At 45.9% G+C, this 19,016-nt stretch overlaps 2 protein-coding genes across 8 annotated transcripts; one reads left to right on the forward strand and one right to left on the reverse strand.

The window, feature by feature from the left end:
* The first annotated feature begins 523 nt into the window (after positions 1–523).
* On the forward strand, positions 524–11,391 carry BZW1 (basic leucine zipper and W2 domains 1). The gene is made up of 12 exons (XM_074595638.1): positions 524–929; positions 1,475–1,548; positions 3,637–3,813; positions 6,141–6,235; positions 6,483–6,548; positions 6,828–6,963; positions 7,529–7,638; positions 7,764–7,934; positions 8,278–8,424; positions 8,747–8,885; positions 9,797–9,919; positions 10,177–11,391. Exons 2-12 carry the CDS (start codon positions 1,485–1,487, stop codon positions 10,206–10,208), a joined length of 1,260 nt encoding a protein of 419 aa, XP_074451739.1. The 5' UTR covers positions 524–929; positions 1,475–1,484; the 3' UTR covers positions 10,209–11,391.
* A 237-nt stretch (positions 11,392–11,628) lies between these two features.
* CLK1 (CDC like kinase 1) lies at positions 11,629–18,788 on the reverse strand. 7 transcript variants are annotated; one of them, XM_074595630.1, is made up of 13 exons: positions 18,549–18,788; positions 17,033–17,190; positions 16,638–16,833; positions 15,462–15,552; positions 14,960–15,026; positions 13,935–14,051; positions 13,633–13,799; positions 13,456–13,550; positions 13,240–13,369; positions 13,039–13,121; positions 12,387–12,466; positions 12,057–12,147; positions 11,629–11,964 (listed from the first exon to the last, which is right to left on the reverse strand). In XM_074595630.1, the coding sequence occupies exons 1-13, from the start codon at positions 18,672–18,674 to the stop codon at positions 11,746–11,748; spliced, it is 1,620 nt and encodes a 539-aa protein (XP_074451731.1). In that variant the 5' UTR covers positions 18,675–18,788; the 3' UTR covers positions 11,629–11,745. The 7 variants fall into 7 exon arrangements, with proteins under 7 accessions (XP_074451731.1, XP_074451732.1, XP_074451734.1 ...); XM_074595631.1 differs by having other exon boundaries at positions 18,618–18,776; XM_074595633.1 differs by lacking the exon at positions 16,638–16,833 and having other exon boundaries at positions 18,618–18,780.
* Positions 18,789–19,016: the final 228 nt, after the last annotated feature.

Here is a 19,016-nt window from a genome sequence, read left to right on the forward strand (position 1 = left end):
TGTTGATGGGCCCCAGTTTTCACCCCGGGCACCCCCAAGGTTGTCCTCCTCGGCACCCCAACCGATGCGACGCGTCGTTCTGCGTACTGCTCTTTGCCCGACGGCACGGGCCTCCCGCTTTTATGCGTCCCATCAATACGCTATTGAATACGTAATGACTACCTCGGAAAAGACAAAAAACCCCAAATTACATAATTTTTGGCGCAGCTCGGGAAACGGCCTGCGCGCGTGACTGCAGCCGAATTGATGAAACCCAACGGTCCCACCGCCGGCCACCATCGGCCTTCGCACGTGGCGCGGGTGGACAGTGCGCAGTTCCACCGGACACCGGCTTGTTACCGACCCGCTTCGCCTCGGAGGGCAAACCCGGCCGCAGGGGCCGCCGCCCCGCGCCCCCGGAGCGGCCCCGCCCGTGTGGGGGGGTCCCGCGTGGGGCTCCTCCCGGAGGCGCCGCCTCCTGCCGCCAGGGGGCGCCGCGCCCCCCTCGTTGGACCGATCCACGCGGACCGCCGGCACGGGAGGGGGGTGCACCAGGCGGCTGCTTGCGTGTGACGGTCGATCACGAGGGCGGGGGCGCCCACTCGCGGACAGGGGGGGATCAGACGGGTGGCCCCGCCGACGGGGAAGCGGGAGCGCCCTGGGCACGGCTGCTGAGGTGCCGAGGGTTCCGCGGCGCAGGGCCGGTGCCTGGGAGCAGGCGGCCCCGGGGACGCCCGGCCCGCATTCACTGGCTCTCTTCCCCCCGTTCTCTCTGGCGGAGCGGGATGGTGCGCCCCGGGCGGGGCGGAGCGCGGCCCTCCCCTCTTCCTCTCGCGTTGGTTCCGCCCGGAGAGCGTTCGCAGCCGCCACCGCCGTCACCGCTCTCCGCTGCTGCTTCTGCCCGTCTCCGCTCCGGGCCGCTCGGGCGTTTTCTCTCTGCCTTAAAGTCGGTGAGGAGACGGGCCGGGGCCTGGGCGGCGGCGGCCGCTGGGGGGAGGCGGAGGGCGGCGCGGCCGGAGGGCGCCGGCTGCCGCCAGACGAGGCTAGGCCGCAACGGCCGCGCCGCACTCGGGTGGAGGCGGTGGGGGGGGGAGGGGGTCAGGGCTCGCTCTCCATCTTCCCCCTCACGGGTCCCGGAGAGCGGCGGTAATAAAGCTGAGGAGTGCGGGCGCCGCGCAGGTCCCGCCAACGCCTTGCCTCCGCCTGAGGCGGCCCGGTGCGTGCCGGGTAGCCGGGGCGGGGGCCGGCACCTCCCCGCCAGCGGGCCTGGGCCGCGGGGAAAATGGAGACCGGGGCAAGGAAGGGAGGAGAAAGAGGAGCGGCGCGGGGTCAGGCGGCGCCGCCGCAGGTCGGCGCGGGGCGGGCCGGGAGCGGCCGCCGTGAGGGGGAGGCCGGGCGGGGGACCCTCCGCTGGCGGGGAGCGCTGAGCCGCGGCCGGCGCCGGGGGATAAGCCCGGTCCTCATCGGCCTGAGGTGTCTTTTCGCTTCCTTGCAGGGTGTCTTTTATGAATAATCAAAAGCCGCAGAAGCCGACGCTATCAGGCCAGCGTTTTAAAACCAGAAAAAGAGGTGAGCTGCAGTGTGCACGCTGCCCGTGCCGGCTGCCTGGGCCCTGGTGAAAAGCCGGTTTCTTACAATAAACAAGCTAATGCCTTTATGCTCTTTCCATAAATCTTTTAAATGAGACCACACTAAACACAAAGTTTTGAGGTAAACTCTGTGTGCGAGAATGTTCTTTCTGCTAATATAAAACATGTGGCAGTAAGAATTGCAGCTGAACTTACTTAAGTTGGCTTAAGTGATGGGGTCACTCTAGAACTGTACTGAGTGTGTTTAGCCTGAAAGCAGAAGTGTTTCCTACCCACGAGTTACAGGGGAACTCTAGAACAGGCTTGTTGCAGGTTAATGCGTACATCTAAGATGCATCCAACCTAGTAGGAGTTTCAGTGTTAGCTGCTGGATAAAAGTTGTATTGTCCCTTTAATGCTATAAGAATATCTGATTTAAATTAAAAAAAAAAAAAAACACCAAAAAGAAACCCCACAAACAAAAGCCCCAAAACACCGTCACACCCTTCCTCCCCCAGGCAAACCCCAAAGCGTGCGATATGCGAGTCTGTATCACTGTATGTGCACAGTTGCTCCCATAAGAAGAGCTGAGGACTGAAGAGGTGTGATGAGTACTTTAGTATTTTGGTGCTGTTTTCTTAAAGAGGAAGTGGGGACAGCTCTTAGAGTTTCTGTTTAATACTGTTGTTTTAATATACTGGCAGTGTTCCAGCTCAAACTGAGAATGCTAAGGATGCTATGGATACCAAAATAGTAATTAAGTTGAACAGAAGTACATGTTGACTTACAGAATCTAACTTAAAGTACCTTGAGAAACTGTTGAAGTGAGAGGGTTGGATTTAGTCTGTCTGGCAGATGAAATGCTACCGTTCTGGGTTGTTTTCTCTCTTTAATCATTTAACCATAGTTTAGCTTCTAAGCAACTCTGCAGCAACAATGAGCTTTATGGATCTATCCCACAAAATAGCTGATCCGGTATTTGCAGACTTCTACCCAACTGTTACCTACCAATGTGTTGGTACTTGCATTGAATGCTAGGACATTACAGAAAGGCTGCTAACATGCTAACAAAACTGGCTGAGCTCTTATAGACAGCACTCAAAGTAACATTTGCAGCTTCTTTGGAAGCTTCTCCTCTCATGGTTTGCATAATCTAAGGACAAATTGAGATGAGTAAAGCTGAAGATCTCTTCCATTTAAGGCTTTCCGTTAGTTACAGGGGTGGATTTTTTGCATATTAACTGTGCCCCCCCTGTAGTGAAAAGAAGACTATGATCAACAGATGTATGGCAAATGTGAAGAAGCATGTGTTCAGCTTTAACAACCATTAAGGATACTAAATAGATATGCAATTATAGCCCATCATTTCATGTTTATTTAAGACTAAGAAGTTAGCTCAGATTTCTACATTTCCCCCAGGCACTTGAGGAAAAGCAGTTATTTCAGGCTCATTTAACTCCATATTCAGAGATGGAGGTGGTCTTCATAGCCAAAAATCAGCATTTCAGAATATTTCATCCAAAAGATTAAGAGTCCTAGAGGGCTGATGTAGAACATGAGTAATGGCGTCAAATGCACAAAATTGTAGGGGTCCGTATTAAGAATTGCCCTCCAGCATGTAGCCAAGCCTCTCTTTTTGGAGGGAAAAAGTGATCTAACATGCGAACAGGGGGGTGAGAATCAAGCTGAGAAGTCAGATAAGCGTTATTAGAGCAACACAAATCATTGCAAACAACTGTTCGTCTTAGGGAATAAGAATTCAATTAGAGATAACTAAGGAATGTTTTGGCTTTTGATAACCTTTCTTTCCCCCAGCCTTGACTGAACAGGGGAATGAAAGTAGTAAAACTTCTTACTGCTGTATTGGCCATTGAAATTCATTCTAGGCTACACCGTTAAGTCGCCATTTGTGCTAGTTAATACTAGTTATCTTGGACCACTGGAACGATCTCAGTTCTGTTTGACTTCAGACTTGCCAGTGCAAGTTTTCTCTTAAGTTTGGGGTTTTTCTTAATAAAATTAAAATAACAAACTTTAAAAACCAAACAGCAGTGTGTGGCAACTTCATTTCAATGCTTTGTCTTTACAGATGAAAAAGAGAGGTTTGACCCTACTCAGTTCCAGGACTGTATTATTCAAGGTTTAACGGAAACTGGCACTGACTTGGAGGCAGTAGCAAAGTTTCTTGATGCTTCTGGTGCAAAACTTGACTACCGTCGCTATGCAGAAACGCTTTTTGACATCCTGGTGGCTGGTGGAATGCTGGGTAAGTCCCTTTGATGGAACTGCTGTCAGCCTTTGTTCACTTGACCCTACAAAAGCTCAGTTTTCTTTCAGTGTAAAAACTCTGCTAAAGAGCCCATTGAGTGTGTAGAAGAGGGTTTATGTTATCTGTGGTAAACTATCTGACCATCTTAGTGACTAACTGAGCAGTCAGGTTACTGTAGAAATGCTCTGTATACGCTACTGCACTTCTGCATGAGTCAGTGTGCAGTCTTCAAAGTGTAGACTCTACAAACTTGGCTTAAAGGAAAAAACATTGGATTTTTTTTTTTTAATCAGGAGTGGATCTTGACTCTGTAGTCAAGTTCCCTTCTGCTGATGGGAGATTGATGAACGCTTGTTTCAGGTGCGTGGTCTGTGGTCACAAGGCCAACAGAGTTGCCCTGGAAGATTCTGACGTGATCCTGTGCTTTGTGCACACCGTGCTGTTATTTTGGAAAGTGACATTGTTTCCAGAAGAATCTGATGTGCTTGGTCTTGGAAATGCTATTACAAGTGGTTTGTTACTGGCAATAGTGAGGTCATGGGCTCTAGTAGGTGTCAGGGAGTGAGAAATGAGAGGGTGGTCGAGTCAGCAGAAATCACTGGGAACTGAGGAAGTGAAATGTGGTGGTGAAAGATCTTGTAAACTCATGTGCACACTGTGTGTAAAGAGCAGAACAGATGCTCAATGACCAGGTGAGAAGTAGATAAAGCTAAATGAGGCTGGGGAAAAAAAAGTACTTCTAGATTTAGACTTTACATTTCCTACTTTACTAAATATTGTTTAGTGAGAAAGGGTTCAGGTGGCAGGGACCCACTTAAAATACGGGTTGTGAAGAGGACCATTTATGTTGTCTCCCTAGACTGGAAAAGGTCTGTCTCAGATTTTAGCATTCGTTATGCAATAGTTGGGAGGGGAGGACTTAATTGAGAAATTTGGCAATTGCAGAAGATTTTCTGTAACATAACAGAAATAAAATTCAAATGACCTAAATGCATAGGGGGAGGAGGGGAAATACCTGATTGTGGGCCACAGTCAGGCTGTGGACGGCAGTTCTGCAGTGGGAGCGGCTGGTTTGGGAGTGTGCATCTGTTCCGTGTTCAGGTGCTCTTCGTGCTGGTAGGTGGAAACATCAGGTGACTTGCTCAAACAAATGCTGAAAAGGAAGGCTTTCAAAATGGTTTAAGTGTGTCCGCTTATCTGAAAGCTGTGTATTGGAACAGTGTTATGTAGGCTGAAGTTACTGTGGTGTTCCTTTTGGCAAGAAGCTCTTTTGATGATGTTAAAAGAGCTGGTAGCACGAGTAAGTAAACTTGTCTGTCCCGTGGAGCATCGTTGCTTCAAATTGTTAATGTACCAATTGTTACAGTCTGTGGGTTTACACTCAAGAGTCTTAACCACTGCATAGTGCGTTAGGAAGTGTTTCTTCTAGGAATGGTGCTGAGGGGGAAGGGAAAAATGCATTGCTGCATTAATGGTGATAACGGGGGTCCTTTACTCAGCTCCCTCTCTGTAACAAGTAGCTAGGTAGACTGACTTTGATCTTTAGTCAGACGAAGCCAAAATAAAAACTGGCATCCTGTTGCTTTACCGCCTTTTAGTATTCTTATCGCTGATGCTGATCCCCATTTTTAAGTCATGTTTCTGACTAATACATAACAAAAGGATCTCCCTTATATGTAGGATGGCATAGAAATCGATGATGAGGCATTGTGGCACTGGAGTTGGTGACTTGACTTCACCCTAGTTAGTGAAGCAGCCTGTCTGCCAGTCAAATGCCTGTATTAAACTGAAGAGCAATGGTGAAAAAGTATCTTCTAATTAGCAGCTAAAAGTCTCGAGTGCCTTTCAAGATGGAAGTTTCAAGTTCATCTCTGGGGCACTGGATTTTGAACGCACATCTCTACATGTTTCACCTCCTGTTGTGACTCACTCTGTTATTTAAAAGACAGTTACAAAGCAGCACTATTGCAGCAGACACTAAAAAGACACTTGCTAGGATTAAGCAGCTTTAGTGACTTCCTTTAAGGGAAGAGGAGCTTGTGGTCATGTTAACTTATCCATATGTAAATAAAGATGTGTTGCCAATCTAGTTGGCAGTAGGGGGTCAGAATATCTAAATGTTCATATCTTAAGCTACCGATTTTGAAGTTCCACTACAGCAGTGGAGCAGATGGACACGTAGGGACGTCTTCAGTGATCCAGTCATTCAGTTCATCAGGAAAGGACAATGTGTTCTATCTTATGGGTATTGGAATTATTACTGTGGAGACTGTTGGGTTCTCTCACTGGGGGGTAATACCACTAATGCTGAAACCCTTCTTTAGCCCCAGGTGGTACCCTGGCAGATGACATGACACGCACAAACGTCTGTGTATTTGCAGCACAGGAGGACCTAGAAACCATGCAAGCATTTGCTCAGGTTAGTTCTGAAATGAGTACAATTTAACCTTGACTGTTTAGTGGTCAAAAATGAATCGTTTGTGTGGTTGAAAGTTTAGGTAAAAGTAACGTATGGCTTTAAGAGGCTTACTAAAGTAGCACTGTTCTAAGCTAAAAGTGCTCCAGAAAATTCAGACCAACTGATACTAAACTTGATTGTTTTAAAATTCTAATTAAATTAGAAGCAAATTCAGAGCAAAAAAGTAACATGCTCTGTATCTTTTCAGGTTTTTAACAAGCTAATCAGGCGTTACAAGTACCTGGAGAAAGGCTTTGAAGATGAAGTCAAAAAGGTATGGTCCTTATCAGCACACAAATAAACTTTCAAATTCTGCTGGTTAATCACTCTGTACGGAAGAGTTAGATCATGCAATGGATTATTAAAATAGAACATTGAAGTTATTACTAGAAGAACAGCTAGCTGATATGACTAGTGGTGAAGACTACGAGTGAACCAGTGCTTCTGCTAGTTGAAAAGCTTGATTGAAACAAAAGTGTCTAACATGGAGGCAGTAGCCAATCTTTTGTGAACGATGGTAGTTTTATGGCAACTCTTCTTACTCCTCTTGCAGTTGCTGCTGTTCCTGAAAGGGTTCTCAGAGTCTGAGCGAAACAAACTGGCCATGTTGACGGGCATTCTGCTAGCCAACGGGACGCTTAATGCATCGATTCTCAACAGTCTTTACAATGAGAACTTGGTTAAAGAAGGTAAGTGTCGCGCAGCTGCTCTGTTAGGGAAGGATGGTGGGGGACAGAACCATGACAGCACACCTGTGCAGCTCACTAGATTCAGCTGGTGGTAGATTCACTACAGGATTAGCAAAGTTAAACATGTTGCCTCGCAACATGGAGGGTCTTGCTAAAGCTTTAGAAAACTAGTCTTTTCAGAAAGCTTGTATGTAGGACTTCCCTGTGTGGCACTGGCAGCTGCCATCACCAGTGCTGCCCAGCAAGGCAGTACTGTATTTTGGAGAGGGACCTTGCAGCACGCAGGAGGTGTCAGATCTTTAGGTTCCTTCCTAAATTGCAGCAAGGAGAGTTGAGTTTAGTACAGGGAAGCCTTCACTGATGCTGAGTGGTGAGGAAAGTCCGACGTGCCGGAGGCTGCAGTATCCTCAGGCGGAGCTACTGCAGACTGTCCTGGGGCTGCCTCTGAGCCTGGCTGTGGTTGCTTTGAGCAGGGGCCTGGCAAACCAGGTGCCCTTGTACACTCAGGCCTCATGGTTTCCTGTGTTTTGAATTTCAGTAATAATACTGCTATTCCTGTTCACAGGTGTTTCTGCAGCTTTTGCAGTCAAGCTGTTCAAATCATGGATAAATGAGAAAGATATTAATGCAGTGGCTGTCAGTCTTCGTAAAGTAAACATGGATAACAGGCTGATGGTGAGTACCTTGGAAATTACTGATTTATTACTTAAGCCAGTTTAGTAAATAGCAAAGTACTTTACCAGCAAGGTACTTGACGTGTATTTCTTTTGTGAAAGAGTTGCTGTAAACTTTGTTTTCAGGAACTCTTCCCAGCCAACAAACAGAGTGTTGAACACTTCTCCAAGTACTTCACTGAAGCGGGACTGAAAGAACTCTCCGAGTACGTTCGGAACCAGCAAAGCATAGGAGCTCGGAAAGAGCTGCAGAAAGAACTTCAGGAGCAGATGTCACGGGGAGATCCATTCAAGGATGTAAGTGTTTGTCTATAGACAAGGTGTACGTGCGCCTTTCCCCCCCTCCCCTTCTTTCTGTAGGAACTTAGCTCACGTTCTCTGAAGTACCAATACTAATCTGAAGTTATATGTCTAATTAAATATTGAACTTAACCACCTAGCACTCACTAAGAATTAAAATTAGGACCCTGAGGTGTTTCAGTATTAGCTTCATAGTCTTTCCCTAATGCCCTAAATCCTGCTGTATGATCAAGGGGGTTTGTGGTTCTGAAAGCTTCTCGGTTGCCTTTAGAACAAAAGTTTTAATTTAGCTTAGTGTCTTATCTGGCCTGTGTGCTGACTCTCTTATTCTAACCGGCAGATAATCTTGTACGTGAAGGAGGAGATGAAGAAAAACAACATCTCAGAGCAGACTGTGGTAGCCATAATCTGGTCAAGTGTAATGAGCACGGTGGAATGGAACAAAAAGGAGGAGCTGGTAGCAGAGCAAGCCATTAAGCACTTGAAGGTATTGTAATGGCAGTACGGACTTTTTGCACCTGTTGGATAGGGCTTGGGCTTCCCTCTGTCTCCAGCTCCCTTTTAAATGAGCTAAAACCTACAAACCCCGCTAATGCAGAGACAGCATTGGACAGGGAATTCTTCCCGCTGTAGCTGTGGTTCTGTAGTCCAAGTTAGTGAGGCCAAAGCAGTGTGACTTCTGCAGAAGCGCTCTGGGGTGGGGGTTGCAAATTTCTAAGCAGTGGCTGATGGAAACTGTGTGCAACCAGCCTCGTCAGGTGATGAGCGTGAAGTGCTCTGCCTGTGCCAATTTGTTGTTCCTGTTACAGCAATACAGCCCTCTACTTGCTGCCTTTACTACGCAAGGTCAGTCAGAGCTGACTCTTCTGTTGAAGATTCAGGAGTATTGTTATGACAACATTCACTTCATGAAGGCCTTCCAGAAAATAGTGGTGCTCTTCTACAAAGGTAACTTCTCTGGGGTTATGGTTTTGGGGGGGTTGTTCTTCGTTTAGTTGGGGTTTTTTTAAAGCCTGTATTTGCAGAATGCTTCTGTCCTGATAAGACCTTTAGGGAAGATCAAGTGCTGCAACATTGCACTTCCTGAGCTGAAGAATTTCCCACCTTTTGTTTGCAAAGGTGGATGCGGCTGTCCTTCGCACATGGGGAAGTACCACTCCAGACAAGAATGCTGCCTGTCTGCTGCATTTTAAGAGTTGTAGATCAAAGCTAAACTTAGACTTCAAGGCTCTTTGGCCCTTTTAAGTTAGGGAATGCTACGTGATAGTGTGTTCTTCTTAGTTCTCTGTCTGAACACTGACTGTGAGCAGCAAGAGGTTGAAAGCACCAAGGTGTTCTGGGGTGCTCTAGGCTCTCTGTTAAATGGTGGTTAAAAGGTGTAACTGAAAAACTTGCTGTGCCTGTATGGAAACACCACAGGAACACAAGGAAACGTGGTGTTAAACTGAAAATTATATTGTACTTGTAAAACTTTAAAAAACAAACAAACAAAAAACAACAAAAAAAGAAAACACAAAAAACACCAAAACAATTGAACGCTTCCTGTGGTGTACTTTGGGCTTTAAAGACTTTGCATCTGCTCTTAGCAGTTGACTGAAGCTCTCCTTAGAGTGTGTTATCTCAAACAGGTATGAAACACTCAAGACTGTTAGTGGGAGTGAAAGTGCAGTGTCTGGAAGCCCCCAGGTGCCAATCCAAAATAGGAGGCACCCCCAGCGCGGCTATGTCCAGCCCCAGCCAGGGCAGGAGTTCGTATTGAGGTGCTTGTAGGGGAGGAGGCAGAGGCTGCCGGTCAGGGCTTCTCAGGAGCTGCTGTTTGGGGGTTTGCTGTGTTAATGCTGTTCTTGCACAACTTACAGCTGAAGTTCTGAGTGAAGAACCCATCCTGAAGTGGTATAAGGATGCGCATCTCGCAAAAGGAAAGAGTGTTTTTCTGGAGCAAATGAAAAAGTTTGTTGAATGGCTCAAGAATGCTGAAGAAGGTAACCAGCAGCTTAGCTCCCAAGTTGAGCTTGGTCGCTTTCAGGAACCTCGGTGCAATAATGCTTTGTTTCGGGTGGTGGGGTGTTAATTGCCCCTCTGAGGCAGGGTATGCCTCCCAGTGCTGTCTGGAAAAGCTTGCTGGTGCCATCCACGTGGATCCAATAGCAGCTATTTATGACACAGGATGCAGGGAGGGGGCTGGGGGGGCTGTGGTCTGACCCGCTGGCAGCCTGTTGACGAGGTCTCTCTGTTCCAGAGTCGGAGTCTGAAGCTGAAGAGGGTGACTGACCTGTGAAACTCTGTCCTCAGTAAAGCAAACAGGAGCTGTAGATACGTGTCATGTCTCATGTGTCCTTCTGGTTCTTACATCCTACCTCCCTGTATCAAGCATGATATAAGGGCTCTCATGGCAATTTATTTTAACTGTTTTCTATAGTTATTGGAATACTGGGTTTAGTTTTTAAAACCATGTTTTAAGTAGCTTACAGGAGCTATCATAGATTTGACTCTAACCTGCATTTGTCTTTTCAGTTATATTCTACCTCCTGTATTTTCTACTGTAATGATGTAATTTAAGGCCTTCCACAATGAAATCCATTTTACCCCTTGGGTTTTCTATCTCTATTGGAGTAGACATGATATGGTGAACGGGATTTATGGCAGCTCTGTTTGCAAATTAAACTGTAAAAAGCCTCCAAAGCAAAGAGGCCATGGCTTGTGTGGTAACTTGGTGTGACACTTCAATCTGTACCACTTGTGCTATATAACCCCATTCATAGGTGGTTGTCCCTCTCCCCAAGGACTTTATTGTCCCTTTACTATACTTCCAGCATAAAGCAATCCTCAATCCCAACAGCTGGGAGCCCAGTGTCCTGCTGGAGAGAAGCTGTTCTGGTGGCAGTGAAGGGTAACCACAGGTAGGGCATGCAGAGTGGCAGCTCTGAGCCTGCTGCCTGTCACAGCTGGTGGCCTGTGTTCCTGAGGGCCTGACAGGCTGCCCTGCGGCTGGGGCTCTGCCACTTCTCTCATGGAAGAGAGAATGTTCCAGACACAGCTGCCCAGGGCCTCTCTAGAGCCCTGGCCTGTGCTGGGGGCCAGGCTGGGGCAGCAGGACTGTGCTGCTCAGGTAAGGTGGAAGAAAACTACCCCCCTCCCTCTGAAGTTTAGAGGTTATTTTATGCTGGCAGTTGACATGTTAAACCAAACACCACCTCTGCTCCCTAAAACTTGGAATTCTTAATGGAAATTCTCAGGACAGTGTGTAAGTCCAGAAAGATTTGGTGAGAGCAAAGCCTATACAGTTGTAAGCTAATAATGAACATTAACTGAAATCCTGGTAACCACAGTATACCTACTAAAATTGCAAAAATAAATAAATGGGTGATCATAATGCAGTCTGTTCAGTACTACAGTCATCTTCACTACTTTGTAATTTTTTTTTTAAACAAATAAAGGCCATCCTTACACTTAATGTCAAGGGCTGTCTCTGTTCTCTTACCCAAAAAGGAAGCATCAGTTGCACTAAGGGGTAAAAGCCACTCCTAGGTCTTTTGCTACTCCAATGACAGTTGAATAAAACAATTAAAATAGCAAAACCATAATTAAAATACCTTTTTGCCTGTTAGGAAGCATATTTTATACAGTAGAGGATGACGTTCTCCATGTTAAAAGTGTCCCAAGATTTTTACTTACTGAGGAAACAACCAGGTTCATCAGCATCTTTTTCTTAAATAAGTTTTATGTCAGCAGCCGGATTAAACTTCAGTATCCAAAAAAGTCACAATACAAAATAAGGCATTTACAAAATAACTGTACAATAAATAGATTAACACTTTTTATGTTTCTGTTTCTTTGGTGGACTGACACCTGCATCAGCCTGCTCAGCTACAGGGGACAGTGCCCTTTTTTGCCCTCTCAGTGGGAAGAAGAATGGGTGTTTCAGTGCCTCTTCCAGAGTAATGCGCTTGGCTGGGTCATACTCCAGCATCTTCTGAATGAGGTCAAAGAGGTTCTCGTGGTCAGAGTCATGGCAGGTCATGAATTCCTTCATGAAGAAAACAACAAAACATGTCTTTTCAATCTTAAAATTGCACTTAAAGCTCCTCCTCTGAAACACTGTCCCTTCTGTCATCTTACCTTCAGTGGCTTACAGCGCCTTGAGACGTATCTACCGGCAGAACTGTGTTCATCCCATTTCAGACGGTCTTTAATGAAATATTTGCGTTTCCTTAAACAAACAGAGCACAGGTTGTTACCAAAAGATTCTGGTTTGTCCCTTCACTAGAAGTTTATCAGCACATGTTTGTTCACAACTTGAGAACTGAGCTGGGAATATTTCACGAGAGTGGCTAGCTTGTTAAAGAGAGCAAAAGGATGAGTCTGAGACTATTTAACTTTTTTTTTTTTTAATTTGCTATTAAACCAAATCTGAAAATATTTAGTCCAGGTATGGAAAAATGTAGTTACCTGGTTTTCTTTATCATGTGATCTGGCAAAGGCCCCAGTATTCGCTCCATCATTGCCAGGTGTTCTTTGCTGTCATGGGTCTGGAGGGAAGAGACATTTTTGTTCGTTGTTAGAGGAAGTGATCGAGAACCACCCACTACCCGTCCTTCATTTGTGACCATACCCTGCAACCAAGGTCAGCTTAAGGAAAACAGAGAGGTTGCAATCATTTGCTTCCTCAACTAAGATACAATGTACTGGAAGTTGTTTTGTTTTTTTTTCTCCCTTTGACCATGCCCTTTTTTTCCCTTTGTTCATAAACTTCAAGTTTCAGCAATACTGTCAAGCTGACAGAAGTCAGGTATGACTATTATTTGCTGATGGTGATAGATGAAGACACATCCATTACTCCTGTGGCTTGTAAATTACAAATCTTAACAGGGTGATCCTTCAGGTATCAAGTGCTGCTACAATGTTTACTGAAAGTAACTTGTAGAAATCCGCTGAGAAAGCTCCTTTGTGCCCATATGGTCTATTCTTGGCCTTACAGAGGAATGCCGCTTGGTTTCTTGCACAGCCCATTCCCCCGAGTCCCCACCTCTCTGCAGCATATTTTCACCAAGTTGGGGAGCATTATACACGCCGCATCATTTGGAGCTTCACAGTTACCTACCGGAAATACTGTGAATCCAAGGTAGTACTCTATGAGAATACATCCTATGCTCCAGACATCACATGGTTGCGACCATCCTAGTGCTGTGGAAAGATTCAGAAGGTTCATGTTTATACCAGACTGCAAACAGTTCACCAGCTCAAGCAAGATGCACAACAAAGACTCGTACGCCAAAGCTCAGCCTAATAGACTTCTACTGACCTAGGATAACTTCAGGAGCTCTGTAATGTCTCGTAGACACCAAAGTGCTATGATACTCATCATCATACGTTGCGCTCCCAAAGTCCACAACTTTGATGTCTGGATTTTTCAGTGTGCGTTCGTCACATTTCTGAAATGAACCACAACGGGACACAAGTGACCAAATAAACCCAGAGGGTGGCTGAGGGGGAGGTGGGGAAGAGGACAGCAACTTACCAGTTTGGGGTTATACTCTTCGACATAGTCAGATGTCACAAATAAAATATTTTCCGGTTTCAGATCCGTATGTGTCAACTTGTTCAAATGCAAAACTGCAAGACAACAAATACAGTCAGCAAATTCCGGGAAGAAAGTTTAACAAATAAAGCAAAAAAAAAAAAGAAACATACTTACAGTTCACAGATTTGCAGATCTGATATGCCATCTGCCTAATGTGCTCCAGCCTGAATGGCTGGAAGCCGTTCTCTTTAATGAAGTCATAGGTGCTGAGCCCCAGCAGCTCAAAAACAATGCAGACGTGTCCATAGTACTCAAACCATTCCAACATCTGGACACAGCGACTGCAAAAGCAAGAACACACATGAACTGCAACAGGAAGTTGTGTAACGCTCAGGTACGTCCGTCATATGCTACAGAAAGCGAAGTCATAGAAATCTTAAAGCCAAAACAAAGTAAAGTCAGCTTCGGATACTTACTATGTGCTGTCGGGATCCGATGCATTTAAATGTGCCAGAACTTGTATTTCTGCACGAGCTGCTTCAGAGTACCTATCAACATTTTTTACTATTTTCACAGCGACATGTCTACCTTCCCTGAAAAGACAGGTTTTAACAGTGATTAGAACAATGAGTAGTTTTGACTAAGACTATTCAGTAATTATCACCATATAGATTGTTTAGAATAATGGCAACCTTATCAGAAAATGTGGGGTTTTATGTACATAAAGACTTAAATATAACCAAGGTTCACGTATACACAAACACAACTAAAATTTAATCTTTGATTTTTTAAAGATTAACACTCGATACCTTATATATCGGTATTATTCTTAAATATTAGAAGTCCCATATACCTCCCCTCTGTATTTACGTATGCTGGGCTAATACTGGAGAAACTTCCACATCTCGCAGCCAAACACGACTGTCAGCCAGAAATGACAAGCCGCCTTCAGTCCTTTAACCTGTAAAAACGTAACTAAGGTGTCCAAGGCCTTCTACAGTGACTAGAAAGACAATCTGGCTTCGTACTATTTTGCGCACGGCAAAACTGCCATCAAACACAAAATATACATTCTTGATTTTTAATATACTAGACCCCAAATGGCATTGCATTGTCACAGATGATATTTAGGTAAGCTGCATGATGTGGAAACTGTGCTCGTTACACAGGCCGGGGGTGGTCCAGGCCCCAGGACTGCCCAGCGTGGGGGGTGCAGCCTCCCCCCACCAGCCCTTGGCCCCTGCCAGGCTGGGGGGCGCCTGCAGAAGACGCCCCCGTCGCCCCATCCACCAGCCCTGCCCACCCATCCCGTCCCATCCCGGTGCTGGTTTTAACGCGACGTACTGACATACATTTACGTTTGGCCACATGCAGCAGCCTTAAAGAAATACAGAGCAACATGTGAGGAAGTAAAGCTAAAACCTGATACAATCAGAAAGCACTTCATAAGCCACGCCATGATAGTTAGAAAAATTACATGTATTTAATTAAGAAGACTTACGCTTTGTGATCGATACATTCCACTACTTTTCCAAAAGCACCTTCACCCAAAGTGCCAACAATCTCATCTATAAAGAAAAGAACTCTCAGTCACAGAAGGTGGCAAGTCACCCAGCTATTAAAACACAAGCAAACAAATAAAAATAAAACAAAAACAAACAAAAAGACTAAGTACTATCACTGAAGATTATTCTAGACTTTTCTTCTTTAAATTGTAAATATCTAGTTTGAGAGATGTTACTGGACAACTCTCATCAAGGCACATTTATGGGGATCTCATTCTAGTAGGTTCATTAACTTCATTTACTATTTTGGGGGGAAAATAAAAAAAAGGGAAAAAAGAAATAATATTTAAGTTCTACAGAAAAAGAATAACAATCCCCACCCCCAAACAAAAAAAATAGTCAAGACAGAAAGAAAAGACTTCCAAAGCCCCCTCACATCTTATGCTAAAAGAACTTATCTAGCTGAAAAGTTAATAAATTTTGAAAAGTTTTCTATACATCTTGCACTTAGTACGTCTCCACTCTGACAGATCAGGTGACCCTCCTCATCATCCTCTACACTCCTGGATCTTTTCCTTCGAAGACTCTTCTGGAACGGCACCAAGATCGTCCAGCCAATCAATAAACCCGAGTGAATTCAGGTCAGAATACGAAATTCATTCAGCAGGGAGATATTCGGGCATTCAGATACACGCCAGGCCACAAAACGGTTGGCAGGAGCAATTTCAAATTCAGTCCCCGGAAATTCACAGGGCACATAGTTTATGTTACAGGAGAAAAACATGGCAAGGAACAGATTTTCAGATGAGATACTCAAAGTGGCAAGGCAACAAAAAATTACAACACAATTGCTTTTCTTTTAAAAGACTGGTTCACTGAATTTTTTCAATGCCCGTATATTTTTTCTAAAGCAAAAAGATTTAATAGTTATCAAATATATATATATGTATAAAAAATAACCTTGTGGCTAAATTAAAATACTCATCTTAAGTAACAGATTATATCACTACTCTGAATATGTGGTATGAATTTTTTTTAAAAATCATAACTAGCATATACATTTACTTTATGCTGTCTCAGCTGAAGATCTTAAATTATAAATCCTATCTTCAGCTTTTTTAAGAGTTAAATATATAATAAAGACCATAAAAACTGCCCTGCTAGCAGGCAGACATTTTACATACCTGATTCTACAGATTTTTCAGTGATACTTAAAACATCTTATTAAATAAATTTTTGAAAAGTAAAAATCTGACATTATCTCCTTGCTATTTCAGTGATACTTAGTCAAAAGCAAGTTAAAAAGCTTGTGCTTGGATTTTCGAGTAGGGCTGAAATAAATGCTTGTCATAACAAAAATTTTGAAGGCACAGAAGCGATGCCTGTATTTCAAGTACTCCAATTGATGGTTATTATTCATTAATCTGCTCAAATATAGCCAATGAACAAATAGCGAGACTATGTTTTGTGGTATCACAAGCATACTACAAACTATACATTCTCACTGAAGGAAATAAAATCCTAGCAAAAATAATAATCTACTATTAGCTAAAGGAATAAACTATTAGTATTATTGACAGCATTCCCCAAACCCCCACACTCAATTACTACTGCCCAGTTAAGAATTTATCTTCTTAAAATAAAAAAATCCTAAATTAAAATTGGTCACACCACCTGTGAATGATGATGAGGACAGGTAGTGTGATGTGTCTTGTATTTCCTTTTGTAACTACTCGTCCCACTATAACCTGATGATTTGCTACTGTGATGCCCAGTATCACATCGTTGATTGTACTCGTTTCTGTATTCTTCAACATAGTGTCGTTCATGATGGTCTCTTTCATTTACAGATTTGGTTTCTGAACAGGTACTACAAACAAAGGATCAAATAAACTTAATTAAAATAATTCTAGTATGCCTATCAAGACAGCTTTTTGTTTTAAGCTGCAAGACATCTCTCTTGAAACATTTCCAACTCAGAAATGAAAACATTATCAGATGACCTGATGAGAATAATAAAAATCTTAAAATGTATGTTTGCTGATACCAGAAGTCAGAAAGTTATTTACCTGTCAGGAAGTTTAGAAAGATCACATTTGCAGTGCTTGTTCTCCTGTGGACCAGTTAAAGATCTCCTTTTTCTCTTATTAGCACTGTCACATCTTCTGTGATCTGGACTGTCTTTTTTATCCAAGTCAAGATAATTAGTTTGCCTGGAATGTCGCTTCTGTAACAAAGATATTTTGCTCTTTGAATTATAGCCCATAGACAAACAATGAATTTTCAAAGCCATTAATTATCAAATTAACACTACAATGAAGATTGTATTTTTCCTCAACTACGCAATTTTCTTTTTTTCTCTGCTCTTGTTTCAAATTCTTTAATTCAAGAGGTTTTTCAAATTTAACATTTTTGATACGGGAACATAAGGCAATAACCTACTTCTTACAGAAGATTTTAAAAAGAAGTATTGTGGCTCAGACACTAAACACATACAGTGCATGTTATTTCTGCAAAGCTGCTCAGGCACCCAATGGTGCGTATACTAAGAAAAAAGGCAGCTTCTGTGTACTTAAAAAAGGCATACAAATATTGCCCAGCTTGCTTTTAAAGACTTCAAGGAACCTGCATAAACTTTTACCATATTTCTTTCTGTAGATTCCTTGAGAATTCCTAATGCTGAGTCAAAATGACAGTAAAAACATAGACTGGTTTGGGTTGGAAAGGATCTTGAAGATCACCCATGGGCAGGGCCACCTCCCACTAGACCAGGCTGCTCAAAGCCCCATCCAGCCTGGCCTTGAACACCTCCAGGGATGGGGCATCCACAGCTTCCCTGGGCAGCCTGTTCCGGTGCCTCACCACCCTCACAGTGAAAAATTTCTTCCTGATATCTGATTTAAATCAACCGTCTTTCAGTTAAAACTCAGGTTGTCTCCTAGTAGTTGAGCTCGAAGAGGAAACGGTAACTAACTCGCTACACACATCTTTTATTTCACTTCCCAATCGTAAAATCGACTCCGGCTCACACGCCGCGCCTCAGGCCCACGCGTCCGGGCCTCGCAGCAGGGAGGTGCTGCAGGCCGGGCCGCGGGCGACCACGGCGGCGAGACTCCATGGTTGCGGTCGCTGCGCGGCCATTTCCCTTCCCGCGGGAGGGGGACCAGGCCCCCCGCGCCCCCGTCAGCGCTGGGTCGGGCCCGCACACCTTCCCCCGGGCGGCGCAGGGTCCGCGCCCCGCCAAACCCCTGCTCCGGTGAGAGGCCCCGTCCTCCAGCCCAAGCAGGGGCATGGGAGAGGGCCCCGGCCTGCCCCGCTACAGCGTCCGAAGCCATGTTCTCTCCGCACGGAACAAGGCGCGGGCAGAGAACATGGCGGCGGTTGCGGGGAGGCGGGGGCAGAGGGGCGCCCCGGGCGACCCGCCCGCTCCGGCGGGGCCGGGCCGAGCCGAGCCACCGGCCGCCCTCCCCCACGGCAGGAGACAACCTCCCTCCCCCTCACCGCGGCGGCGCCCTTCCCTCCGCCCCGCCTCCCTCCCGGCGGCGGCCCGGCCCAGCGCCCGGCGTTGCCCTCCCGCTCCCTCACCTCCCCCGCCGCCCGCCGGCGGCGCGGTGCGGCCAGCAGCACGCAGCGCCCCCCCCGCCCCGTCCCCACCTCCGCGCCTCGGGAGCGCCGCCGCTCTCTCCAGGAGCCGCCGCTCTCTCCCGCCATAGCCGGGCTCAGCGCCGACCCTCGAACCCGCAAGCCCGCTACAACATGGCGCTCACAGGAACTTTCTGGACGCGCGGCGACGCGGGCCACGCCCGCGGCGTCACCCAGCGCGCGGGGCGGGGCCGGGTCGCCACGCGACACCCCGCTGCCCCGCCCGCCGTGCGGGGACGCGCCTCCGCCGGGGCCCCCCCTCAGTCGGCCTGCGCGCCCCCACGCCGCGGGCAGCGCCGCCCGCTCGGCAGGGAGCTGGGTTCTCCGAAAGCCGCGATGAGCAGTCAAACATCTCGGGTGCAAACAAATTCACGCGGGAAAAGAGCATGCAAGGATAAAGCTGTCCTGAAA

This window comes from Larus michahellis, chromosome 7 (genome assembly GCF_964199755.1).
Source record: "Larus michahellis chromosome 7, bLarMic1.1, whole genome shotgun sequence".
NCBI lineage: Eukaryota > Metazoa > Chordata > Aves > Charadriiformes > Laridae > Larus > Larus michahellis.

Bases quoted from the DNA above. Each gene is read 5' to 3' on its own strand.
- BZW1 (XM_074595638.1), top strand. From the start codon at position 1,485: ATGAATAATCAAAAGCCGCAGAAGCCGACGCTATCAGGCCAGCGTTTT. The intron at 3,814-6,140 runs GTAAGTCCCTTT...ACCCTTCTTTAG, and splicing joins GGTGGCTGGTGGAATGCTGG to CCCCAGGTGGTACCCTGGCA. The intron at 6,549-6,827 runs GTATGGTCCTTA...CTCCTCTTGCAG, and splicing joins TTGAAGATGAAGTCAAAAAG to TTGCTGCTGTTCCTGAAAGG.
- CLK1 (XM_074595630.1), bottom strand. From the start codon at position 18,674: ATGGCGGGAGAGAGCGGCGGCTCCTGGAGAGAGCGGCGGCGCTCCCGA. The intron at 13,122-13,239 runs GTCAGTAGAAGT...ATCTTTCCACAG, and splicing joins AGCTCCTGAAGTTATCCTAG to CACTAGGATGGTCGCAACCA. The intron at 11,965-12,056 runs GTAAGATGACAG...TTCTTCATGAAG, and splicing joins GGCGCTGTAAGCCACTGAAG to GAATTCATGACCTGCCATGA.